The sequence below is a fragment of the Podarcis gaigeae genome (genome assembly GCF_964106915.1).
Source record: "Podarcis gaigeae genome assembly, chromosome: 18".
Taxonomy (NCBI): Eukaryota; Metazoa; Chordata; class Lepidosauria; order Squamata; family Lacertidae; genus Podarcis; species Podarcis gaigeae.
In genome coordinates, this window is record NC_139696.1 from 8,048,929 (window position 1) to 8,074,977 (window position 26,049).

At 49.0% G+C, this 26,049-nt stretch overlaps 1 protein-coding gene and 1 long non-coding RNA gene across 4 annotated transcripts in view; one reads left to right on the forward strand and one right to left on the reverse strand.

Annotated features, from left to right (window-relative positions):
- The window catches only part of KANK3 (KN motif and ankyrin repeat domains 3), a 37,532-nt gene extending 15,331 nt beyond the window's left edge, over positions 1-22,201 (reverse strand). Inside the window, exons 1-6 of one of the 3 annotated variants that reach the window (XM_083720242.1) lie at positions 20,692-22,043; positions 20,570-20,622; positions 9,072-9,155; positions 4,633-6,438; positions 2,908-3,007; positions 23-289 (exon numbers count right to left, since the gene is read on the reverse strand). In XM_083720242.1, the coding sequence (XP_083576368.1) occupies positions 23-289; positions 2,908-3,007; positions 4,633-6,438; positions 9,072-9,108 (2,210 nt within the window). In that variant the 5' untranslated portion in view covers positions 9,109-9,155; positions 20,570-20,622; positions 20,692-22,043. Of the gene's footprint in view, positions 1-22; positions 290-2,907; positions 3,008-4,632; positions 6,439-9,071; positions 9,156-10,047; positions 10,070-20,569; positions 20,623-20,691; positions 22,044-22,072 lie in introns of those variants that run through there. The other 2 variants (XM_083720241.1, XM_083720243.1) reach the window with 2 other exon arrangements.
- Positions 1-22,960, forward strand: part of LOC310835910 — a 55,427-nt gene extending 32,467 nt beyond the window's left edge. The window contains exon 3 of the long non-coding RNA XR_014559787.1: positions 22,885-22,960. This is a non-coding gene — a long non-coding RNA (uncharacterized lncRNA). The remainder of the gene's footprint in view (positions 1-22,884) is intronic.
- Positions 22,961-26,049: the final 3,089 nt, after the last annotated feature.

The window sequence follows — 26,049 nt, forward strand, 5'->3', positions numbered from 1 at the left end:
TGTCCTGGATTCTAGAACTTACTTCTCCTTCACTTCCAGGGGAGTTTCTCCCGAGATGTTTGCATCTTTGGCTTCCTCCAAATCGTGGCTCAGCCTTGCCTCCTCCTGGGCGGCCCCCGAAACGGGAGTCTCTGAATCGCTGCCGCTGCTGTCCACACGGGAAGGTAAGTCGTCGTCGTCGGTGGTGCTGGGAGTGTCACTGCTGAAGCCAAGCGGGGAGCCCTTCCTGGGAGACCTCTCCTCCTCGTCTTCCTCCTCTTCCTCCTCCTCACTCGAGGTGCTCTCGTACCTGCCAGGACAGATTGTGGGGGATCAAAACGGGGGTCTTGAGGGATGCAACTTGTAGGCAAGGACACTGGCCCCTCCGGACCCCACAATCATCCCTACAGCGCCCCTTAGCCATGGACAAATTAGCTCTTCTTTCTGCCTCTCCTCCAAACCACCCCCCTTCACCCATTCAATTCACCCTCTACTTAAAACCTTTTCATATGAGGCAATAATTGATATTTTTATTTATAGACATATTTATGGGCATATTGTAAAGCCGATTTTGCCTCCCCCCCCCCCGGCTTGCCCACCTCACCACCCCCTAGGTACTGCCCTGGCCTGTGGGCACATTTGAAAATATGTCACGAGCACCCATTTCACAGAATAAAAGATGGCGATGCTCAGATATACCCGTGGCACAAAAAAAAAACAGGGAAAAATTCTCACACCCCTTAATACAAAGTGCTGGTTAAAGAAAGCAGGTGAGATTTGCAAAGCAACCCTCCTCAATTTGTGTTTTTTAATGGTAAAAGCAAATGGCGAATGCCAAGATGGGTATTTGAAGGCACTGTGAAGTCTGAGTCTTAAGGACTGACCCTTAAGAAGCAATCATCATAGAAGGAACACATCGGCCCTGAGTGTCTGATAGCTGTGGTTTTGCACTATGACAGTGTTCAGTCTACATTATGTAGTTTGTGGCTTTTAATTCAGATATGGTTTCTGAAGCATGTTGTTTCTAATGACGGAGACTTAGGGTTTTGAATTGTTGGGTATCACTGGGAAGTTGAGAGAAGTTTTTAAGGTTTGATGTTTTATCGTGTTTTAAATATTCTGTTGGGATCCAACCAGAGTGGCTGGGGAAGCCCAGTTAAATGAATCATAGAATCCTAGAGTTGGAAGAGACCACAAGGGCCATCGAGTCCAACCCCCTGCCAAGCAGGAAACACCATCAGAGCACTCCTGACATATGGTTGTCAAGCCTCTGCTTAAAGACCTCCAAAGAAGGAGACTCCACCACACTCCTTGGCAGCAAATTCCACTGTCGAACAGCTCTTACTGTCAGGAAGTTCTTCCTAATGTTTAGGTGGAATCTTCTTTCTTGTAGTTTGGAACCATTGCTCCATGTCCGCTTCTCTGGAGCAGCAGAAAACAACCTTTCTCCCTCCTCTATGTGACATCCTTTTATATATTTGAACATGGCTATCATATCACCCCTTCACCTCCTCTTCTCCAGGCTAAACATGCCCAGCTCCCTTAGCCGTTCCTCATAAGGCATCGTTTCCAGGCCTTTGACCATTTTGGTTGCCCTCCTCTGGACACGTTCCAGTTTGTCCGTGTCCTTCTTGAACTGTGGTGCCCAGAACTGGACACAGTACTCCAGGTGAGGTCTGACCAGAGCAGAATACAGTGGCACTATTACTTCCCTTGATCTAGATGCTATACTCCTATTGATGCAGCCCAGAATTGCATTGGCTTTTTTAGCTGCCGCGTCACACTGTTGGCTCATGTCAAGTTTGTGGTCAACCAAGACTCCTAGATCCTTTTCACATGTACTGCTCTCAAGCCAGGTGTCACCCATCTTGTATGGGTGGGGTATAATAATAATAATAATAATAATAATAATAATAATAATAATTATTATTATTATTATTATTATTATTATTATGGAACAGGCTGAGGATTCACCCAGTCCCTTTGTGAACCACTTTGAGGCTTTTTTAAAACCACCACCACCATCAAGCAGTGTTAAAACGCGGGTGGTGCTGTGGTCTAAACCACTGAGCCTTGGGCTTACCGATCAGAAGGTCGGAGGTTTGAATGCCCACGACTGGGTGAGCTCTTGTTGCTCAGTCCCTGCTCCTGCCAACCTAGCAGTTCGAAAGCACGTCAAAGTGCAAGTAGATAAATAGGTATCTCTCTGGCAGGAAGGTAAACGGCATTTCCGTGCGCTGCTCTGGTTTGCCAGAAGCGACTTAGTCATGCTCGCCATATGACCCGGAAGCTGTATGGCGGCTCCCTTGGCCAGTAAAGCGAGATGAGCGCCACAACCCCAGAGTTGTCCGCGACTCGACTTAACGGCCAGGAGTCCCTTTAAGGTAAAGGTAAAGGTACCCCTGCCCGTACGGGCCAGTCTTGACAGACTCTGGGGTTGTGCGCCCATCTCACTTAAGAGGCCAGGGGCCAGCGCTGTCCGGAGACACTTCCGGGTCACGTGGCCAGCGTGACATCGCTGCTCTGGCGAGCCAGAGCCGCACACGGAAACGCCGTTTACCTTCCCGCTGGTAAGCGGTCCCTATTTATCTACTTGCACCCGGAGGTGCTTTCGAACTGCTAGGTTGGCAGGCGCTGGGACCGAGCAGCGGGAGCGCACCCCGCCGCAGGGATTCGAACCGCCGACCTTTCGATCGGCAAGCCCTAGGCGCTGAGGCTTTTACCCACAGCGCCACCTGCGTCCCATAGGAGTCCCTTTACCTTTACCTAACTAAATAACATCTGTAGGGCTATAGATTCCCCACCTCTGCTATAATCCCACAGCCACCTCTCCGAGCTCCAAATAGTTGAAACTTCAGCATCAAAGACAGCTGGGTCTCCCCTGCCATTCCCCCCCCCCAAAAGAGAGGAAGCAAAAAAGACTCGTACTCGCCATTCAGACATCCCACGAACTGGAGGCTTTTCCTCCCACTACCTGCCTCCGTCTTGGCAGAGCTGCCTCGCTTCTTCATGATGGATTTGAGGGCTCCTGGGGGGGGGGGGGGAGAAGCAGAAGAAGGAACGTTCTTTATTTTATTTTATTTTAAATAATATTTATTAAGATTTCAATAAGAAGAAAGATACAGAAAAAATAAAAAAACAAAAAACAAAGATTACAAAAAGAATAGAAACAATTAAAAATAAGTAGCCGTGTTGGTCTGCCATAGTCAAAACAAAAAAAATTCCTTCCAGTAGCACCTTAAAGACCAACTAAGTCAGTTCTTGGTATGAACTGCACTTGGTATGAACTGCATGCACACGAAAGCTCATACCAAGAACTGACTTAGTTGGTCTTTAAGGTGCTACTGGAAGGAATTTTTTTTGTTTTAATTAAAAATAAGTCCTTCTTTCTATATCTTACAATTCATTTACTTATTTTCATGACTTCCTCACACCTCCCTTTTTTGTATTCCAGTTCAAATAGTTATTTCAGCAAATCCTTACCCTCTTTGTTTTATCTTAGTTCTTTATCTTCACATATTGTAACTTTATACTTTTCATCTAGTATCAATCCATTTTTACATATTCCTATTTGAAGGGAAGCTCTGCCATTTTGAGCAGATGGCGGGCAGGGGGGGGGCTGTACCTATCTAGACCCCATTGTGGTTTTTAAGCTGCAGGGTGAAATCTAGCCATGGGACCAGTGGGAAAACCTTAAGGATTCTTCCACAGTTATTGTATGGCTCAAGTCTTCCTGGTAAAAGATCTGCCCACGAGGATATACTTAAGGCTCCCTCATCATCAACATCATCATCATCATTTTAAATTTATATACTGTCTTTCTATCTTACAATACTCAAGGCGGTTTACAAGTTGAAGAACCAAAAAAATGTACCTCTCAAAACAATCTAATGCACTACAACAATGCGACAATAAAACAAAACTTTAAAATAAGCAACCTACATCAAAAAAGTAACATTCAACAATTATTAGAATAGTATAAAATAATAATAACATATAAAAGTTAAACAGAAATCCACTCAACAGTTACAAGAAATACCGTATATTTCACTCTATAAGACGCACCAGACCACAAGACGCACCCAGTTTTTGGAGCAGGAAAACAAGAAAAAAAATATTCTGGATCTCAGAAGCCAGAACAGCAAGAGGAATCGCTGCGCAGTGAGAGCAGCAATCCCTCTTGCTGTTCTGGCTTCTGGGATAGCTATGCAGCCTGCATTCGCTTCATTCACACGCACATTTCCCCTTACTTTTTAGGAGGGAAAAAGTGAGTCTTATAGAGCAAAAAATACGATAATTTCTAAACAACAAACACACCCATCTTCCCTCTAGCTGTTCTTCCCAGGCAGGGATGAAATGCACTAGAATTAACTGAACCGCCCTGAAGCACATTGAAGTGCATGAGTGGTGTGGAATAGATCCTTTACTGGAAAACACAGGGAAGCCTCCCCCCCACCCAAATCTCCAGATCTCCAGCTGCGATATCCCAGTGTGGAGGGAAGCACACTTTGCACATCCTCAGAGGTCCGAAATAAATAAATAAAACCCATCCCAAGCTCCAGGTATGCCTGGATGCAAAAGCAGTGGAAATGGGAACATTCGGATTTCAGGCAGGTTGCCAGTAGACTCAGGCTTTGACCGAAGGAGGCTCACCAGCGCCTGTGGGGTTTTTTACGGAATCCGGTTGCACACACACATCCTCCTGGTCCCTCGTCACGGACTGAGGCAGCAAGTCCAGATCCACACCCAAACTCTCTGTTTGCAGGGATGCTTCGGAAACTCTGCATTCCAGCAGCTTTCCGGGTTTTGCATCTTCCGGTACAGACGCGTCTGTAGCCGTACAGCGGTCTGGCTCTCCTGGAGCGGATCTGCCGTCCTCCCTCAGGGCTTTGCTTTCCGCCTCCGGAACAATCTGAGCAGCTTTCCCCCCACATTGCACAGGGGCAAGATCTAGAGATTGCAGGCTGCAGCCAACTCCGACACTGGTCACTTGCGGACAGCACTGGACAGCTTTGTCTGCCATTTCGATGTGGGTGCCCACAGCTTGAGACCGCATGGCTGGAGCAGCTTCCATGCTGGCCTCCACTGTCAACGGCCGGGCCATTGTCTCCTTGCTGGTCAAACGCTTTGGCAACCTTGAGCAAACCTCCACCCTCAGCTCCTCGAGCTCATCGCTGGCCTCCTGCAGGTGTCCCTCCAACATGGAGATGACCTCTCGTTGATGCTGGGCCGTCTGCTGAAGCAACTGGATTTCCTTCTCGGCCTCCGACGAAACCCCGAGTAAGGACTCCATGACCCACACCTCTGCGTCCTTGGTGTCAGCTTCTCGGCCGGCGGCCACCTCTCGGCTCGGCTTCTGGCACCGGTAGTAGAAGACCACCTCGTTCATGTCCACCTCCTCTCCGACGCCAACAGACCGGCACGTGGGCTCTCCGGTTTTGGAAGGGAGAGCTGCTCCTCTGCTCGTCTTTCTGGCTCGTTCTGAACCGGACAGTTTCTCCGTCAGTCTCTTCAACTCGGTGATTTTACTTGTCCTCGCTTTCGAAGGCTCGCCGTCGTTTTCGACCTCGGCACTGGCCCGAAAGCCTTCCTTGCCCGTGTCGGGAGCCCCTGAATTTGGAGACTTGGGAGGGAAGCTGAAGACACAAGTCTCGCCTCTGTCCATCTCCAGCTTCTCCCACAGTCTGGCCAGCAGCTGCTCCTTCTCCTCCTTCAACCTGCAAACCTCCTTTTCTAGAACGGGGATGATCTTCAGCTGCTCCTCCATCTCCTTCAGCTGCCTGAGAGCTGTGGCCATCTGCTCACGGACGTGTTGGAGGTGAGCAGGACCGACGGCTGTGGCTGGTGTGCTCCTTCCTGAATTGGAGGGGCTTAACTTGACGGAGCCAGCAAGGCTTTCCCCCGTCAGAGAGTGATCTTGAGGAGACACAATCCTGGGGGGGCTACCAGGCACCCCGATGCCTGCAGAGGGTCCCCCTGCCCGCAGACCCAGCTGCTGTTCTTCCAACCGCTTGCTCGTCTCCTGCAAGGTTTCTTCCACACGTGTGTTCCTCGTCAGCGATTTGGGAGGAGGAGGAGGAAGAAGGTGGATGATGGGAGATGGAGACGCGGGGAGCGAGGCCTGTTTGCTCACGGGCTCCTTGATGTCGGAGGAACTACCCCACAGCCTGTGGCGTGGGGAGAAGGCTGGTTTCCGATCCGCGCTGGTGGTCGACGAAAGAGACTCCGTTGAAGTCCAGCTGCTGGTTTGGCCCCGGGAAGAGTTTGGGGTCTGCTTGGCCCCCTTAGACTTGCGCTGTGGCAGAAGCTTCCGGAAGCTTTGGCCTTTCTCGATATCGTCGACGTACTTGAGAAAGTCGAGATCCAGCAGGAAGCCGTAGGGGGTCTCCAGCGAGTAGGACGCCTTGTCTCCACCCTCCTCCTCCTCCTGGTCACGGTACAAGAAAGGTCCCCCAAGATCTGAAAGCAAGATGGACACAAACATGTATCAAAAGAAGAGCCGTCAAGACAGTATGAACTCTTCAGCGCAACCCAACCTTTCCAGGTCCGTGTGCCCATTTGGAATTTCCTAAACATATTGTGGGCGCCAGAACAAGATGGCTGCCACAGGGGGAGGGGCTTGGCCAGTCGCAAATCGATTTGTTGCTTGTTCACTTTGAGTGCATGTTGCTCAGTGCTTGACTAAGCCACTTCTGGTGAACCAGAGCAGTGCATGGAAACGCCGATTACCTTCTCGCTGGAGTGGTACCTATTTATCTACTTGCACTGGCCTGCTTTCGAACTGTTAGGTTGGCAGGAGCTGGGACAGAGCGACGGGAGTTCACCCCGTAGTGGGGATTCGAACCGCCAACCTTCCAATCAGCAAGCCCTAGGCTCAGTGGTTTAGACCGCAGCGCCACCCACATCCCTACAACCCCTGACTTAGTGGGACACTTAGGAGTCCCTTGAAGGAGAACTGGGCTGTAAATGCCAACCCCAATTTTTTTCTATACCAATTTGCCATAGAGGGGAAATTGTAGGTTCCTGTAGTTTCATGTACAGGCTTCCTTCCTCTGGCCAGGGGTGGAGTCTTACACACAAACACACACAGAGAAGGGACAAAGTCTTCCACCCCACTGTGTCCCAAAGAGGCTTCCTCCTCTTGGATGCAGAGAAAGATATATAGAATCCTGGAATCACAGAACCGTCCTTTTCCAAAGTGAGAATGTGGTGCTGGCAATGCCAAGGTTGCAGGTTCGATCAATGCAGCTGCATTTTCCTGCATTTCAGTGGGTTGGGCTAGATCAGGGGTCGGCAACCTGCAGCCCATGGGCCACAAGCGGCCCACGGGGGTCGTTTAAACCAGGCATAGGCAAACCCCGGCCCTCCAGATGTTTGGGACTACAATTCCCATCATCCCTAACTAACAGGGCCGGTGGTCAGGGATGATGGGAATTGTAGTCCCAAACATCAGGAGGGCCGGAGTTTGCCTATGCCTGGTTTAAACCGAGCCACTCGCTCAGCGAGTCCCTGCGCGCTGTGCTAAACTGGTGCAGCGCGGAGCGGGGACTCGCTTCCGCGACACCAGAAATTGTGTCTGCACGGAGCAATCTCCACAAGAGTGAGCCAGCCCAGGCGAGGTAAACCTTGCTGACCCCTGGGCTGGATGATCCTAAGGGTCCCTTTGAACTCCGTGATTTTATGAGATTGTGTGATGGCCTGGGATTCAGACTCGGATGCTGAACCTGAGGGATCCCAGTCTGCACAGGATCCCCCACCTCCAGAACCAGCTGAGTCGGGGCTGGGGCATGAGCCTGAAGGGTCCTCACCTGTGCTGGGTCCTTAGGTGCAGGCACCAGCTGAGTCTGCTCTGGCTCCTGAGGTGGTGGAGGACCCATTGCCTGCAGGTGCTCCACTCTCAGCCCCATCAGAGGAAGTGGAGGTTGCCTCTGGGTCCGGGAACCCTCCAGCCTCTCCTGAGCTGCAGAGGCTCAGGGCAGAGAGGCGGAGGGAACTAAGTTCCCACAGGAGGAGTGCTCGCCTCCAGGCCAGGAGAAGCAAGTCACCTGAGGATCGGGGCCGCTAAAAGCCAGCCAGCCTCAGTCCCAAGTTGCGGGAGCAACTTCGTTGGTTGTCAGCTCCTGCCTGAACCCTGTCCTGCTATCCGGCCAGAGCTCCTGACCTCACCCGACCACCTGCCCTGCATCCAGCTTCAGCTTTTACGTACTGCCTCCATACTACACAAACTGGAACGTGTCCAGAGGAGGGCAACCAAAATGGTCAAAGGCCTGGAAACGATGCCTTATGAGGAACGGCTAAGGGAGCTGGGCATGTTTAGCCTGGAGAAGAGGAGGTTAAGGGGTGATATGATAGCCATGTTCAAATATATAAAAGGAGGTCACATAGAGGAGGGAGAAAGGTTGTTTTCTGCTGCTCCAGAGAAGCGGACACGGAGCAATGGATCCAAACTACAAGAAAGAAGATTCCACCTAAACATTAGGAAGAACTTCTTGACAGTAAGAGCTGTTCGACAGTGGAATTTGCTGCCAAGGAGTGTGGTGGAGTCTCCTTCTTTGGAGGTCTTTAAGCAGAGGCTTGACAACCATATGTCAGGAGTGCTCTGATGGTGTTTCCTGCTTGGCAGGGGGTTGGACTCGATGGCCCTTGGGGTCTCTTCCAACTCTAGGATTCTATGATTCTATGCACCTTCGACCTCAGACTGGACCTCGCCTCTCAGTTAGCCCACGGGACCAGCACAGATTGTGATTCTTACCATGATTTACGTGCAAAAGACCCCAGGCTCCACCATCAGGAAATCCAGGCAGGGCTAGGGAAAGGTCTGTTCCAAACCCCCACAGAGATGCTGTCACTCTAGAATCTAGATGTTATACTGAGCTAGATTGATTAATGGTATGATTTGGCAGAGGGCAGCTAGCAACCTATGGGATATGTCCCACTAAATTCTACTCAAGAGTAGACCCATTGTAGTTAAAGGTCACCACGAACTTAGAACCATTTGTTTCAGAGGATCTGCTCTGGGAATGCCTTGCATGGCATGAGACCCAAGGTCCTCATCACAAGCAGAGTAAAATGAAGTGCAAATTTCTCATTACCTGGGAGATTTTGATTCAGGTGTGCGGGCTGGGCCATTTTCTTCTGCTGGGTCCTCCCGAAGTTTCTGAGAAGGCAATGAGAACCTAGAAAAGTTAAGGAGGAGTAACAATTGGGAGTTAAGATTCATGTATTATTTTTCTGTGCACATCTGTGCAGCAGCCGTGTAAAGATGCACCACTAAATGCCGTGGGAGTTACTGGAGTACGCAAGCGTTGGATTCCCCTGCATGGCCGGCAATGTCCTGCACTCTTACCTGCAAGTAAACCCCATTGAATTGGTGGGGTTTACTTCTTAGGCTTGCCCCACCACAATATGTCTTAAAACAGGTAATGAGCCCTTGGCAGCCCCTGTTGACTTCTGAGATCCCAATAACTCTGCAACAAGGAGGGCTGGAAACTTACCGTATTTTTCGCTCTATAAGACGCACCAGAGCTCAAGACGCACATAGTTTTTGGAGGAGGAAAACAAGAAAGAAAAAAAATTCTGAATCTCAGAGGCCAGAACAGCAAGAGGGATCGCTGCGCAGTGAAAGCATCAATCCCTCTTGCTGTTCTGGCTTCTGGGATAGCTGCTCAGCCTGCGTTCGCTCCATAAGACGCACACACATTTCCCCTTACTTTTTAGGAGGGAAAAAGTGAGTCTTATAGAGCAAAAAATACGGCACTTTTTTTTTTTGACAGCTGAAATGTTCAAGAAACTGAATCCAGAGCCCAATAAAACATTCTTATGTGTGTCCCCCCCGACCCACCCAACACACACACATTGTGCAGAATCACAGAGGATGCAGCACCTAGTTTATAAACACATCTCCAGCACCCAGAGGTCTCCCTTACCACTTCCAGCTGCTTTCGCCAGCAGCAGTTCTGAATCCCTTGTTTTGCTCTCAACAAAAATACGGCAAAGTCACAGGGTCAGGACTTCCCCCATTGCAGCTGTCCCCGAGCGACAACAAGCCTCTGAGCACGTGCAGACTACCTGCACCCCGGGAGAGAAGCGACAAGAGAGCCACCTGGGATTTAGAAGCACGCGTCTTCCAGGCCTCCAGGCTGATAAATTGAAAAATCCCTCCTTGTTAGGACTTGCCTGCCTGGAATCAGCACACATTCTTCTTTCCCTCTTCTGGCAGCATCTCTGCATTGGCTCGCGTCCTAGACGCCTGCCTTTCGGAGCGCAGCTTCATTCCTGCCCCAGGACCGTGTGGGTTTTCTCGACAGCAAACCCCCCAGTAACACCCGCAAGTCCAGCTCTGCAGCTTTTGCCTTGGCTGAATTGCCGGCTCATCCCAAACGGCTGCAGATATTCAGTTTGTTGTTGCTTTTTTCCGCAAGCGTCCGAGACGCAAATCAGAGTCCAGCTATTTTCATGTGGCCAAAGGGTGGAGTGTTTTTAGTTTAGTGCAGAGAACACAGACGGGAATTTATACGTGTGTGTATGTGTTTAAAGTACGCCTTGCATGCTTGCATGAATCAGGACAGCGGACGTGTTTGGGACGCCAGCACAAAAAGGAGATGGCATTCTCCAAAGCGGTCTCTGGGACCATTTCCTGCCACTTTGGAGCGCTTTCAGACGCTGGCTGCTGCTTCTGGGCAGCATCAATCAATCACACGTTCTAAAATTAGCTTCTCTTGCGGAGATGAAGAGCCCTTTGAAAACAGCACTGCCTGCCTCTTCCCCCGAAATGCCAGGAATGAGGCCTTTTCAAAATCCCCAGACCAGGGGAAACAGCAAAAGGAAAATAATAAGAGGGACAGGACAGAGAACCATCTCTCAGCTGGAGAACTTCCTTCGGGGGAGATACCTTTCTACCTAAGCTGATATTCTCCAAGTGTCCCGATATTCCCGGGACAGTCCTGGAACTACAAGAGCCATCACAGATTCTGATATGATCCCTGAATGTCCCTGAATTTACCTTTCCCTCCGCGTCTCGGAGAACAATTAAAAGTTGGTGCTTGTCTGTATAGGAGCGAAAATGGAGCCCTGTTTATCCTGAAGATAAAATCCCTGACCAAATGAAGGGAACGGTGAAGCTGTCATACGATGACCTTCCTATAATTCTGAAGGGAAAAGTCACCCATCCACCTTAAATTATTTCATTGCAGTGCTTCTGTTTCTTAGGAATTGCATGGAGTGTTTAATCCTTTATTGTAAATGGAGCCTTACAGTGTCTACTCAGAAGTAAGTCCCACTATATTCAATGGAGCTGACTCCTGGGTAAGTGGGTCAAGACTGGGCAGCCTACTGAGTTCAATAGGATTTGGGACGCGGGTGGCGCTGTGGGTTAAACCACAGAGCCCAGGACTTGCCGATCAGAAGGTCGGCAGTTCGAATCCCCACAACGGGGTGAGCTCCCATTGCTCGGTCCCAGCTCCTGCCAACCTAGCAGTTCGAAAGCACGTCAAAGTGCAAGTAGATAAATAGGTACCACTCCGGTGGGAAGGTAAGTGGCGTTTCCGTGCGCTGCTCTGACTCGCCAGAAGCGGCTTAGTCCTGCTGGCCACAGGACCCGGAAGCTGTACGCCGGCTCCCTCGGCCAATAATGCGAGATGAGCGCCGCAACCCCAGAGTCGGCCACAACTGGACCTAATCGTCAGGGGTCCCTTTACCTTTACCTATGTCCCTGATCATTCTCAGAGTTTCCATAATAATAATATTACCGCCCCACCTTTTTTTCCATGACAGGGACTCAAGGCAGCTTGCAGTTACCATTTTTATTTCATTCCATTTATCTGTGGAAGGTGTTGCCCATGGTGGAAAAGTTGCAATTTGCTCAAGGTGACCAATGTTGATGTGTTGATGTGCGTGGGAGAAGCTTTCTGATGTGCAAAAGGATGTCCCTATTTTCATCGGAGAAATGTTAGAGGGTGCGCAAGTTCCATTGAAGGCAAATGGGAATGGCAGTATCCCAAGAGGAAAAGTCACACGGCCCCCTCCCCATTTATGTGACAATAGCCAGCCATTTTTATCTGTATAGCTTGTGCCCTGCTGACCTTATTTACAGGGAAATGGAGCCTTATATGCTTTCTGGTACCCCTAGCCTCTCGGTTCCGCGGCATTTTGAGGGCCAGATGCTTTCATTAATTAACCTGTCAATTAAATTCCTACGCGGGTGGAACAGGAGGCAGTGACAGCCACCGGCGTAAAGGTAAAGGGACCCCTGACCATTAGGTCCAGTCGTGACCGACTCTGGGGTTGCGGCGCTCATCTCGCTTTACTGGCCGAGGGAGCTGGCTTACAGCTTCCGGGTCCTGTGGCCAGCATGACTAAGCCACTTCTGGTGAACCAGAGCAGCGCATGGAAACTCCGTTTACCTTCCCGCCAGAGAGGTACCTATTTATCTACTTGCATTTTGATGTGCTTTCAAACTGCTAGGTTGGCAGGAGCAGGGACCGAGCAACGGGAGCTCACCCCGTCATGGGGATTCAAACCGCCAACCTTCCGATCGGCAAGTCCTAGGTTCTGTGGTTTAACCCACAGCGCCACCTCTGTCTAAGAGGATTAGACAGATTCATGGGGGCTATCGAGGGCCACCAGCCACAACTATGATCTGCCACCATGGTGGAACAAGACCGTTTTCTGGTGCTCCAGAGGGCAGGACCTAAACTGGTGGGTCCAAGTTAGAAGACAGGAGTTTCCAACTCAACATTAGGAAGAGCTTTCTGATGTTAAGAGCTGTTCAACAGAGGAATGGTCTTCCTCAGAAGGTGGTGGACTCTCCTTCCTTGGAAGTTTTTAAGCAGAGGTTGGGTGGTCATCTGTCAGGGATGCTTTCGCTGAGATTCCAGCATTGCCAGGGGTTGGACTAGACCAGGGGTCAGCAACCTTTTTCAGCAGGGGGCCAGTCCACCGACCCTCAGACCTTGTGGGGGGCCAGATTATATTTTGGGGGGGAAATATGAACGAATTCCTATGCCCCACAATAACCCAGAGATGCATTTTAAATAAAAGCACACATTCTAGAATCATAGAGTTGGAAGAGACCCCAAGGGCCATCGAGTCCAACCCCCTGCCAAGCAGGAAACACCATCAGAGCACTCCTGACATCTGGTTGTCAAGCCTCTGCTTCAAGACCTCCAAAGAAGGAGACTCCACCACACTCCTTGGCAGCAAATTCCACGGTCGAACAGCTCTTACTGTCAGGAAGTTCTTCCTAATGTTTAGGTGGAATCTTCTTTCTTGTAGTTTGGATCCATTGCTCCGTGTCCGCTTCTCTGGAGCAGCAGAAAACAACCTTTCTCCCTCCTCTATGTGATATCCTTTTATATATTTGAACATGGCTATCATATCACCCCTTCACCTCCTCTTCTCCAGGCTAAACATGCCCAGCTCCCTTAGCCGTTCCTCATAAGGCATCGTTTCCAGGCCTTTGACCATTTTGGTTGCCCTCCTCTGGACACCTTCCAGTTTGTCAGTGTCCTTCTTGAACTGTGGTGCCCAGAACTGGACACAGTACTCCAGGTGAGGTCTGACCAGAGCAGAATACAGTGGCACTATTACTTCTAAGCTCCTGCCCCACAACATCACCGGCATGCCCCGAATTGGGCAAAACGGCTCACTTGGCATTGTACATTGTAATAATAATAATAATAATAATAATAATAATAATAATAATAATACTTTTTTATTATTTATACCCCGCCCATCTGGGGGTATAAAAACAACAACATCGTCGAGTTGGGTTGTCAGTGCAGAACTCAAAATGTTTTTAGAAACACGGAGACCCTGGGAAGCATTCAAAGTGGCAGAGCTCTCTGGGAACAACCGGAAGTCGCAGGGAGCAGATTCTGGGACTGGATCTGGGCCAGGAAGTGATCTCATTGTCTGTCGGCGCTGCAAGCATTGAGCCCAGATGGAGCAGGACCTCTCCCCTTCCCCCTTCCCAGTGCGGGTGGGAAAATAACTGTCCCCAGTGCTGTGAGCCAAAAGAAATGGGTGGGAAGAAGCCAGCCAAGAGCCAGACCCACATTATCAGGTCAAAAGCGGGTTACTTTCTAGATAACTGCTGGGCCAATGAAAACACAAGCCGGGTCCAGATCCCACGTTGCCCAGAGAGCCCCACAGAAAGCAATAGATTTCACTGAGCATCACTGAATACAGATCACAGGCTTGGAAGTGACTCGGGGTATCATCCAAAGTATGGCAGTGTGGATGTTGGATTGAAAATAAGTGGTATTAGCAACAAAGTTAAAAAGAGTATGCAAAAGTGAATTGATAATGGGTGAAAACATAGAGTTTTAATATGTTAAGATATAGAGTTAAGATAATTGAAAGAGGGTAAGGATTTGCCGATTTGATTATATTAATGGGAATACAAAAATGGGAGGTGTGAGGAGGTCAAAGAAACAAGCTAATGAGTTTAAAGTTACAGAAAAAGTGGATTTCTTTTAACTTTATTTTGTTTATTTTTTATTATTTTTTGTATTTTGTATTTTTTTTTCTGTTTTTCTGTTTTATTATGTATTTTTGTATGTATGATCTTGTAAAATCTTAATAAATATTCTTAAAAAAAAAACAAAGTATGGCAGTGTGTATGTTGTGGAGGGGGGGGGGGGGAATGAAGATTGTCAGATTGGGTGGCCAGCTACAGGAGATCATGGGGCTATAACTTTAGGATCTTAAGCAGACAGATATATTCACCCATTGCCCTTTTGCAACCCAGTTTATGTTTCCAGCACAAGTAGGCCATTTCCTATGGAAGCTTGTATCTCCAGGGACCAGCTCACGTCCTGCACCAATTCTGAAACTGTTTTTCTTGTCCGAACTAGAGTGGCATAGTGGTTAGAGTGACCGACTGCACACAATTCCGAGCACAATTCAAAGTGTTGGTGCTGACCTTTAAAGCCCTAAATGGCCCTGTAGACCTGAAGGAGCGTCTCCACCCCCATCGTTCTGCCCAGACGCTGAGGTCCAGCTCCGAGGGCCTTCTGGCGGTTCCCTCGCTGTGAGAAGAGAAGTTACAGAGAACCAGGCAGAGGGCCTTCTCGGTGGTGGCACCCACCCTGTGGAACGCCCTCCCATCAGATGTCAAGGAAATAAACAACTATCTGACTTTTAAAAGACATCTGAAGGCAACCCTGTTTAGGGGTGTTTTAATGTTTGATGTTTTATCATGTTTTTAATATTCTGTTGGGAGCCGCCCAGAGTTGCTGAGGAAACGCAGCGGGGTATAAATAAGTTGTTGTTGTTGTTGTTGTTGTTGTTACTGGGACAGACCAGGTGTGACCTTAGGGGCCAGTTGCTGCCTCTCTGCCTAAAGCTACGTCACAGGGTTTTTGTGGGAATTAAACAAAGAGGTGGAAAAATCATATACAGTGGTACCTCGGGTTACATACGCTTCAGGTTACATACGCTTCAGGTTACAGACTCTGCTAACCCAGAAATAGTGCTTCAGGTTAAGAACTTTGCTTCAGGATGAGAACAGAAATCGGGCTCCGGCGGCGCGGCGGCAGCAGGAGGCCCCATTAGCTAAAGTGGTGCTTCAGGTTAAGAACAGTTTCAGGTTAAGTACGGACCTCCGGAACAAATTAAGTACTTAACCTGAGGTACCACTGTATTGGGCTGCTTGGAGAAAACTGATGGGGTCTAAAATAAAAGAAACGGGGGGAAATAAGGAGCACGGTTCCCGTGAAACGCCCCCAGCCAGGATGGGCTTCCCAGAAGAGGGAGGAGGAGTGGGGGACATGGAAAATAAATCCCATGAAAGGAAGTGGGACAGGGGTGGGAAGAACCCCAGCTTCCGTAAGAGAAGGGAAATTACAGAGGGCCTCCATCCGTTGTGGGAAGAAAACCATTGTCTTGCTCGGCACGACTGCCAAGATCAGCGGCCGGGCGACATCACAGGCTTCCTGGAGAGCAAACAGACAGCAGACTAACCGCTGGCTGGGCTAAGCTCGTAATCCGTAGCAGCACACCCTTACTGAAAAGCACGGGTGCGAGCAGAACGCTGCCACATATATTTGCTTTTTTCCCCATTTTGCAGGTCCCTGTCTTCCCACCTTTAAGGGTGCAGTGCAGGTGTGTGGAGGGGGGAGCCTTAGACCCTCCAGGTGATGGGTAGGCAAACTAAAGCCCGGGGGGCGGATTCGGCCCAATCACCTTCTCAATCCGGCCCACGGACGGTCCGGGAATCAGCGTGTTTTTACATGAGTAGAATGTGTCCTTTTATTTACAATGCACCTCTGGGATATTTGTGGGGCATAGGAATTCGTTCATTCCACCCGCAAAAAAATATAGCCGGCCCCCCACAAGGTTTGAGGGACAGTGGACCGGCCCCCTGCTGAAAAAGTTTGCTGACCCCTGCAGTCTAGGTCCTTACTGAACTACATCTCACCTGGCAGAATCCGAGACCAGGGAGAGGAGTTGGTGGAAGAAGATTGGAAGAAATTTAAAATCTACTTACAGAAACATTGTAAAATTTTTGAATGTTGATGACATTGAAATGAAATGAAGGGGTTCTAGTAATAAGGTAAAATAAGAATATGTAAGAACGGGTTGACATTGGATGAGAACTTGAAGCTATAATATGTGAGGAAAAATAATTAAGGATAAACCAACAGGATGAGAATTTGCTGAACCAATCTTTAAATGGAATACAAAAAAGGGAGGCGTGAGGAAGTCAGGAAAATAAGTTAATCAAAGATGAGAAATTAAAAAGGGGGATTTTTGTTTTTTGTTTTTTCTATGTTAAATGTTTGTACTTTTGTACTTTTTTGTATTTCTGTGTTTTTGTATTTTTCTTGTGTTTTTTCTTCTATTTATTGTCTTATAACCTTTTATGGTTAAAATTTAATAAAATATCATTTTTAAAAAATAAATACATCTCACAACAGTCCCAGCCAGCATGTCCAATGGCCAGGGAGGATTGAAACTCTGAGTTTTAGCCTGGCAGCAGCTACACCTCGGAATTCCCTGCCAATTGAGATGGGCCATGCATTCATCATTTGAGATTTCTGCATTGCAGGGGGTTGGTCTTAGATGACTCTCAGAGATCCAACTCTGCAATTCCACAGTTCTCTGACATCAGAGTACACGTGCCGTTGTTGCACACTTTCCGGGGTCTGCTGAAAACATTTGTTTAGGCAAATCTGCCCTGACGCACAGAAGTTCCATGCCTTACAAACTTCTAGCTTATGGTTGGTTTTAATTAGTTTTGAATTTTTTTTAAGACACCAGTTTTTAACTGTCTTTTATTGATGAGTTTAATGGGGTGTTGTTGTTGTTTTTGATAAACGGCTTTAAATAAAATAAAGGTAAAGGTAAAGAGACCCCTGACCATTAGGTCCAGTCATGACCGACTCTGGGGTTGCAGCGCTCATCTCGCTTTATAGACCGAGGGAGCCGGCGTTTATCCGCAGACAGCTTCCGGGTCATGTGTCCAGCAGGACTAAGCCGCTTCTGGTGAACCAGAGCAGCGCACGGAAACGCCGTTTACCTTCCCGCCGGAGTGGTACCTATTTATCTACTTGCACTTTTGCGTGCTTTCGAACTGCTAGGTTGGCAGGAGCAGGGACCGAGAAAAGGGAGCTCACCCCGTTGCGGGGATTCGAACCACCGATCTTCTGATCGGCAAGCCCTAGGCTCTGTGGTTTAACCCACAGCTTTATTTATACTAAAATTGTTAAGTGTTATCTTACAACAAATTGGGAGCTTTTGCAAAGCAAAGTAGCAAATTCGAATGTATCCCTATTGTGTTTTATGACTTCCTTGATATTGTATGTGGGCTGGAACTGGTCTGCGACCGAAATAATAGTGCTCATTAGGAGCTGCAAAGGAAGCTCACTCCAGAGATGTCCTTCACCTCAGCTTTTCATAGAATCATAGACTTGTAGAGTTGAAAGGGACCCTAAGGGTCTTCTAGTGACTAGTCCAACCCCCTGCAATGCAGGAATCTTTTATCCAAGGTAGGGCTCAGACATGGGTGGCGCTGTGGGTTAAACCACAGAGCCTCTTGGGCTTGCCGATCAGAAGGTCTGCAGTTCGAATCCCTGTGATGGGGTGAGCTCCCGTTGCTCGGTCCCTGCTCCTGCCAGCCTAGCAGTTCGAAAGCACGTCAAAGTGCAAGTAGATAAATAGGTACCACTCCAGCGGGAAGGTAAACGGCGTTTCCGTGCACTGCTCTGGTTTGCCAGAAGCAGCTTAGTCATGCTGGCCACATGACCTGGAAGCTGTATGCCAGCTCCCTTGGCCAATAAAGCGAGATGAGGGCCACAACCCCAGAGTCGGCCACGACTGGACCTAATGGTCAGAGGTCCCTTTACCTTTACCTTTACCTTTACTAGGGCTCAGACCTACAACCCCCCATCTCCTCTCAGTCTCCTCTTCTCCAGGCTAAACATACCCAGCTCCTTCAACCATTCCTTATAAGGCTTGGTTTCCAGACTTTTCGACCATCTTGTTCACCCTCCTTCGCACAACTTCCAACTTGCCAATATCCTTCTTAAATTGTGGCACCCAGAACTGGACACAGGACTCCAGGTGTGGTCTGACCACACCTTGATCTGTGCACTCGTTTTAGGTAATCTAGAATAGCCTTAGCCTTTTTTGCTGCTGCGTCACACAGCTATTCAGGAATGATAAAATGTTAAAATGGGAGAGATCATCAGGAGGTTTGGGCTGGGTGTTCATCAGTATGCGGATGATACCCAGCTCTACCTCTCTTTTAAATCAGAACCAGTGAGGGCAGTGAAGGTCCTGTGTGAATGTCTGGAGGCGGTTGGAGGATGGATGGCGGCTAACGGATTGAAGCTGAATCCTGACAAGACAGAAGGACTGTTTTGGGGGGACAGGAGGCGGGCAGGTGTGGAGGATTCCCTGGTCCTGAATGGGGTAACTGTGCCCCTGAAGGACCAGGTGCGCAGCCTGGGAGTCATTTTGGACTCACAGCTGTCCATGGAGGCACAGGTCAAATCTGTGTCCAGGGCAGCTGTTTACCAGCTCCATCTGGTACGCAGGATGAGACCCTATCTGCCTGCAGACTGTCTGGCCAGAGTGGTGCATGCTCTGGTTATCTCCCACTTGGACTACTGCAATGCGCTCTACGTGGGGCTACCTTTGAAGGTGACTTGGAAACTACAACTAATCCAGAATGCGGCAGCTAGACTGGTGACTGGGGGCGGCCGCCAAGACCACATAACACCGGTCTTGAAAGACCTACATTGGCTCCCAGTACGTTTCCGAGCACAATTCAAAGTGTTGGTGCTGACCTTTAAAGCCCTAAACGGCCTCGGTCCTGTATACCTGAAGGAGCGTCTCCACCCCCATCGTTCTGCCCGGACACTGAGGTCCAGCGCTGAGGGCCTTCTGGCGGTTCCCTCACTGCGAGAAGCGAAGCTACAGGGAACCAGGCAGAGGGCCTTCTCGGTAGTGGCACCCGCCCTGTGGAACGCCCTCCCATCAAATGTCAAAGTGATAAACAACTACCTGACATTCAGAAGACATCTTAAGGCAGCCCTGTTCAGGGAAGTTTTTAACGTGTGATATTTTACTGTATTTTTGGTTTCTATGGAAGCCGCCCAGAGTGGCTGGGGAGGCCCAGCCAGATGGGCGGGGTATAAATTATTATTATTATTATTATTATTATTATTATTATTATTAAATCTCCCTGCTGAGAGGAGGAGCTGTTTGAAAATGGAGCAGACCCATTGGAAGGTGGTGAGCAATCCTTCACTGGATGATTCTAAACAGAGGTTGAGAAGGTGTCTGTCGGGGATTTTTTGTAGATGTGACTCCTGCATTGTAGGGGGTGGACTGGATGACACCTGGGGTCCCTTCCAACGCTACCATCCCACGATTACTGTTACTGTTATTTCTAAATATTAAACTGCTTTATCTCTGCACAATTGTCATTGGAAGGTATGACGCCTATGCGTTCTAACGTGGGAAGCATCATAGAGAATGTGAGGAAGTTATACGTTGAAAGAAAAATTTATGAAAATGATGTACTGGTGGTACAGTCATACCTCGGGTTACAGACACTTCAGGTTTAATTTTTTCGGGTTGCGGACCGCCGAAACCCAGAAGTACCGGAACGGGTTACTTCCGGGTTTCAGTGGTCGTGCATGCGCAGAAGCACTAAATGGCACTTTGTGCATGCGCAGAAGCGCCGAATTGCAACCTGCGCATGCGCAGACGCAGGTTGCAAACACTGTGGGTTGTGAACATGCATCCTGCACGGATCATGTTCACAACCCGAGTGTCCACTGTATTTAACTCCTAGCGAATTAGCAAAAATGCATAAAACATGCTCAAATGTATGCTGGAAATGTAAGGAAAAAGAAGGCACCTTTTATCATATGTGGTGGAATTGTAAAATAGTAAAAGGATTTGGGGAAACTCATTAGTTGGAAAAGAATGTTTAAAACAACCTTTGTTATGAAACCTGAAGACTTCCTTTTAGGAATTCTAGGTGCCGAAATCCCAAGGGAGCAGAAAAAACTATGTATGCAACCACGGCTGTGCAGATGTTATTGGCCCAGAGATGGAAAGAAGATAAAGTTCCCACCAGAGAAGAATAGCGGATAAAGTCGATGGAGTATGCTGAAATGGCTAAAATGACTGGAAGAATCAGAAATCAGGAAGGAAGACCAAAATTTTAATAAGGAATGGGGAAAATGTATAACTTACCTTAAAGACCATTGTAAACAGTTAAAATCGTTAGTAGGGTTGGAATAGCACTTTCGTTTAAGAGTGAATTCTGGACACAGTGGAGATGTAAAAGATTTGCACCATCATAAAAGATGCAGGAGGAAATGATTAACAATAGGACCTGGATGGAAGTCCAGGAGATTCATTGGAATTTTTTTTTTTTTATGTTGGGTATATCTCTGTAAAAATTCAATTTGAAAACCCAAATAAATAAATTTCTTTTTTTTAAAGAGACAATGTGAGAAATTGACACCCCACCCAGCTCCCACCCAGAGATGACAATCTCAGCTTTTATCTTTGGACAAGTTGTCCTGGCTCCCTGCAACACTTTCCCCTGAGCGGTAAAACTCTTGATTTATCAGCCTTGGGGTCCAAGGCAGACAGGAAACCGGCTTCCTCTTCTAGTGAGCAGTCAGGAACCAGCGTGGAAAGCTGCCAAGGCAATTAAACCATCTGGTGCCAGAGAAAAAGAAGGAAAAACGGAATAATTTAAAGCTCTCTCACACACTCCCGTGTGACCCACAGCTTGACTCTTTTACCTGAGTTCACGGCTGGCTGAATATTAATAGAATCATGGAGTTGGAAGGGACCAAAGTGGTCATCTAGTCTGACCCCCAGAAATGTTGGGCTAACCCTCAGGTGCTCTTCCGCGACTCCAGCCACTCAACGCAGCTATTCTGGTTTGGTCCTGTTCCCAGAATAACTTGAGTCCAAAAACCTCTCTTCAACTCAGAAGTGAAAAGGTGGTTTGAGTGGTGATTCTAAAACTCCACTTGCAAAAATACCAGAGTCCTACTAATTTAAGAAGGCAGTCCAGTCATAGACGCTCAGAACCAAGACTCAGGATGTGAGATTCCTGAGTTGCGAGGAATCCAACACTATAGATGAGCTTACTCCCAAAGTAAGTGTGGACAGAGTTTCATCTACCCAGCACTGTTCTATACCCAGAATCACAACCCTCGACGTTCAATGCGCTTACGGAGGCTCACAGCCAGATCCTATGCAGGCAGCCCCGTCTCCAAAAAGTTCCAAGTTCCACCGAGCTCATCCTTGCTCAGAGGAGACCCGCTGGAATTGACAGGCCGGGAAGCAAGCCGTGTCTGTCGTTGAACCCGCTGCGCGCACGGCAAACTCGGTGGCTTTACTCCCAAGTCAACCTACAGAGCGCAACAGCTTTAAGGCTGGGAAATCGCCTTTTCTCCAGCGGGAGCAAGATCCATTGGAGACAGTGGGATGGGCTTCCGAGTAGACCAGCACTGGCTGACCCGGGGCCAGGATCCCAGCACCAGATGAGCCCAGAAGACCCATCCGCGCCAGAGTTGCGCCAGTGCGCCTTTCCCCCTTCCGCGTTCCGCCTTACCTGCCGCCTCGGGCTCAGCGCATCGCAGCGTCGCGCAGCTGCTCCGGGCGCCACCCGGGACGAAAGACGCGCAGGAGGCAGCGGCTGGGCTGCGAGAACATCTGGCCAATTAACAATGGAGGGCGGAGACTGCCTGGCCCAAAGGGGACTTTTTGGAGAAAGGTGGAGGCTTTCAGCCTAAGACACTGGCTCTCTTCACCCCTCCCTCTGGGCCACACTTTCAGAATAAAAATTGGCTCTCACCGCACCGAGTTTGTTTTTTTATGGATACATTGGAAAACAAACAGAAATCACTCCTTGCACTGCTTGATTTAAAACATGGGACACTCCTTCTTTTTGTGATCATGGGGTATTCAGAAAGCTTAGAACAATGCAGCTGCGTAAGAACAGGAATCATTCCCAAAATATAATTTTTCTTGCACATGTGCCTTAAGTATGTATGCAAACTCAATGAGAGGTGTCTGATGGCTTTTGCAGGGTATTCTCATTTAGAGATTGAATCTGATTTGAGACAAGCAAACTCTCATCTCCTCCCCAAGACAAAGGAGCCTTTATCTTTTCCTATCTTGATGGTATGCTATGTTACACCATACTGAAATGTTTAAATCAGTGATGGCCAAACTTGGCCCTCCAGCTGTTTTGGGACTACAGCTCCCACCATCCCTAGCTAACAGGACCAGTGGTTAGGGATGATGGGAATTCAGGGCTGGATTTAGATGAAGATAGGCCCTAGGCCAGGGATGGGTTAAACCACAGAGCCTAGGATTTGTTGATCGGAAGGTTGGCGGATTGAATCCCCGTGATGGGGTGAGCTCCCGTTGCTCGGTCCCTGCTCCTGCCAACCTAGCAGTTCGAAAGCACCTCAAAGTGCAAGTAGATAAATAGGTACCGCTCTGGCGGGAAGGTAAACGGCGTTTCCATGCACTGCTCTGGTTCACCAGAAGCGGCTTAGTCCTGCTGGTCACATGACCCGGAAGCTGTACGCCGGCTCCCTCGGCCAATAAAGCAAGATGAGTGCCGCAACCCCAGAGTTGGTCACATTTACCTTCCCGCCAGAGCGGTACCTATTGATCTACTTGCACTTTGATGTGCTTTCGAACTGCTAGGTTGGCAGGAGCACTGACCGAGCAACGGGAGCTCACCCCATCGCGGGGATTCAAACTGCCGACCTTCCAATCGGCAAGTCCTAGGCTCTGTGGTTTAACCCACAGTGCCACCCGCATCCCTGGGCGAATCATACACCCAAGCAAACAATGTTTTTCAGGTATGCATTGCTGAGATGATATTTCCGCTTCCTGAATGGGGACAGTTGCTTTTTTATGGATGTGCTCAGCAGGTACCTGTTGGTATTATTATTGTTATGGCTCTGTGTGTGGTTGTGCTGCCCTAAATCCAATGCTTTAAAGATCTGGATGGGGACCTCCCCAGATCTGGTTCTCCAAGGTTTCAGAAAGGGGTCTTCGCCAGGCCCACCTAGAGATTCCTGGTGGTGAACCTGGGACTGGAGCTTATGGACTTTCCCCATCTCTTTTACATTGCTTTGCGTCTTCATCCAGGCTCTGAAAGCTTTTGCGCTTTATGTGCAACGCTGGGAAAGGCACTGCCTTTGGGGCACAAAAAACGTGATTATCTCACCATCTCTGCCACAACGCCCCTTTGACATTTCAGACGGAGAGGGAAATAGCCAAGTTGGTTCGCCGCAAAGAGCAGCCCTTGTCTTTCAGAACCGGGAAGTTCTGCCAGGGGAACATAGGAACGCCAGGAGGAAGCATCCGTTTTTAGAGCCATCTGAGAGCAGGACACCACACATTATCAAAGGGCCTTTCATGAACATATGCATTGAAAGGGCTGGGATTTTGGGAAAACAATTCTCCTATTCAATCCAATCTCCCCACTCCCTGCTCCCCGTGTTATGATCAACAGCCTTCAACTTTCCATTCCGTTCCCCCCTTTTTTTCTCTTCCCAAATTTTTTATTGATTTTCCACATTTATCACAAAAATGACATAGCACAACACACAAGAAAGAAAAGCACTACACAAAGCAGGTCGGGGCAACCGAGCCAGGTTGAGGAACAGCGGGATGACGGCGCTGCGCCTCCCTGCTGTCCCCCGAGCTTGTGGGGCTGGCCGATGTCTGCCCGGCGTGAGGGGCGCTCTGCTTCAGGGCGCCCCGTCCACCGGGCAGCAGGCTGCTATCCGCAGCGTGGGGAACCCTGCGGGGAACTCCCGCAGGGCTGCCTAGGCTGCGGATGTCTTCCTGAAGCCTGCAGATGTCTTCAGCGGACGGCTGCATTCGCCCCATAGGACGCACCCAGATTTCCCCTTCATTTTTGGAGGGGAAAAAGTGCGTCCTATAGGGCGAAAAATACGGTATTCTAAAAAGTAAAGGTAAAGGTACCCCTGACCATTAGGTCCAGTCGTGGTTGACTCTGGGGTTGCAGCGCTCATCTCGCTTTATTGGCCAAAGTAGATGGTGTACAGCTTCCGGGTCATGTGGCCAGCAGGACTAAGCCGCTTCTGGCGAACCAGAGCTGCGCACGGAAACGCCGTTTACCTTCCCGCCGGAGTGGTACCTATTTATGTACTTGCACTTTGACGTGCTTTCGAACTGCTAGGTGGGCAGGGATTCGAACCGCCGACCTTCCAATCGGCAAGCCCTAGGCTCTGTGGTTTAACCCACAGTGCCACCCGTGTCCCAAGCTATTCTATAAATGTGAGTAAATAACAAAGGTCCGTATAGTTAAAGCTCTGGTTTTCCCAGTAGTGATGTATGGAAGTGAGAGCTGGACGATAAAGAAGGCTGATCACCAAAGAATGGATGCTTTTGAATTCTGGTGCTGGAGGAGACTCTGGAGAGTCCCATGGACTGCAAGAAGATCAAACCTCTCCATTCGGAAGGAAATCAGCCCTGAGTGCTCACTGGAAGGACAGATCCTGAAGCTGAGGCTCCAAGACTTTGGCCACCTCATGAGAAGAGTAGACTCCCTGGAAAAGACCCTGATGTTGGGAAAGATGGAGGGCACAAGGAGAAGGGGACAATGGAGGACGAGACGGTGAACAGTGTTCTCGAAGCTACCGGCATGAGTTTGACCAAACTGTGGGAGGCAGTGGAAGACAGGAGTGCCTGGCATGTTCTGGTCCATGGGGTCACGAAGAGGCGGATAAGACTAAATGACTAAACTACAACAACATTTATACATTTTATATACTGTATGAATTAATCTACAATAAATTAAATGCAATAATCTACAATAAATTAAATGCAACATTTATAAAACAGAGAGGGACCTAAGCTGCATTTTAAATATATATTTTAAAATAAATATATATGACACCAGTTACTTCGATGCCACCAGGATGCAGAATGCCCTACACACGTGCGCCCTCTAAAGGAAGACTCCATTGCCCCACGTGCCTTCAGCTCCGCGCATGCGCTCTGAGGAGTTCCATAAATCACCGTGGTAAGAGCGAAGCCGCCCTCTCATTTCCCAGCATGCCTTGCTGTGCCCTCCCCGGTCGGTACTTCAAGCCCCAGCATGCCATGCGCTAGAGAACCCCCCGCTGAGGAAGTTCGCATAGGGAACTCCACTTCCCGGCGTGCCTTGCGCGCCACCCTCTGTCTTTCCTCCGTTATTAATGACAGAAAGAGCCGAGGAAAGAGACCTCTGAGGGAAAAGCACCATGGAAACGCACAGATGAACGACACAGATCGGGGAATCACTGTGGGACGATCACGGTGGCCATTTCCCGTCGTGCCTTGTGCGCGCGGTCGGTTGGGATACGCAGTCCACCGCTTCCCAGCATGCCTTGCGGTTTGGGCGAAAGAGCTTAGTTCACCACAGGGCGCCTTAACTCCTTTTCCCAGCGTGCCTTGCGCTTCCGGCCTTAGGACAGCCGAGTTAACTGGGAGAAGGAGGCGGCGGCCTCCATTTCCCAGCGTGCCTTGCGGCCCATGCCTTTTAAAAGCCGAGTCGAC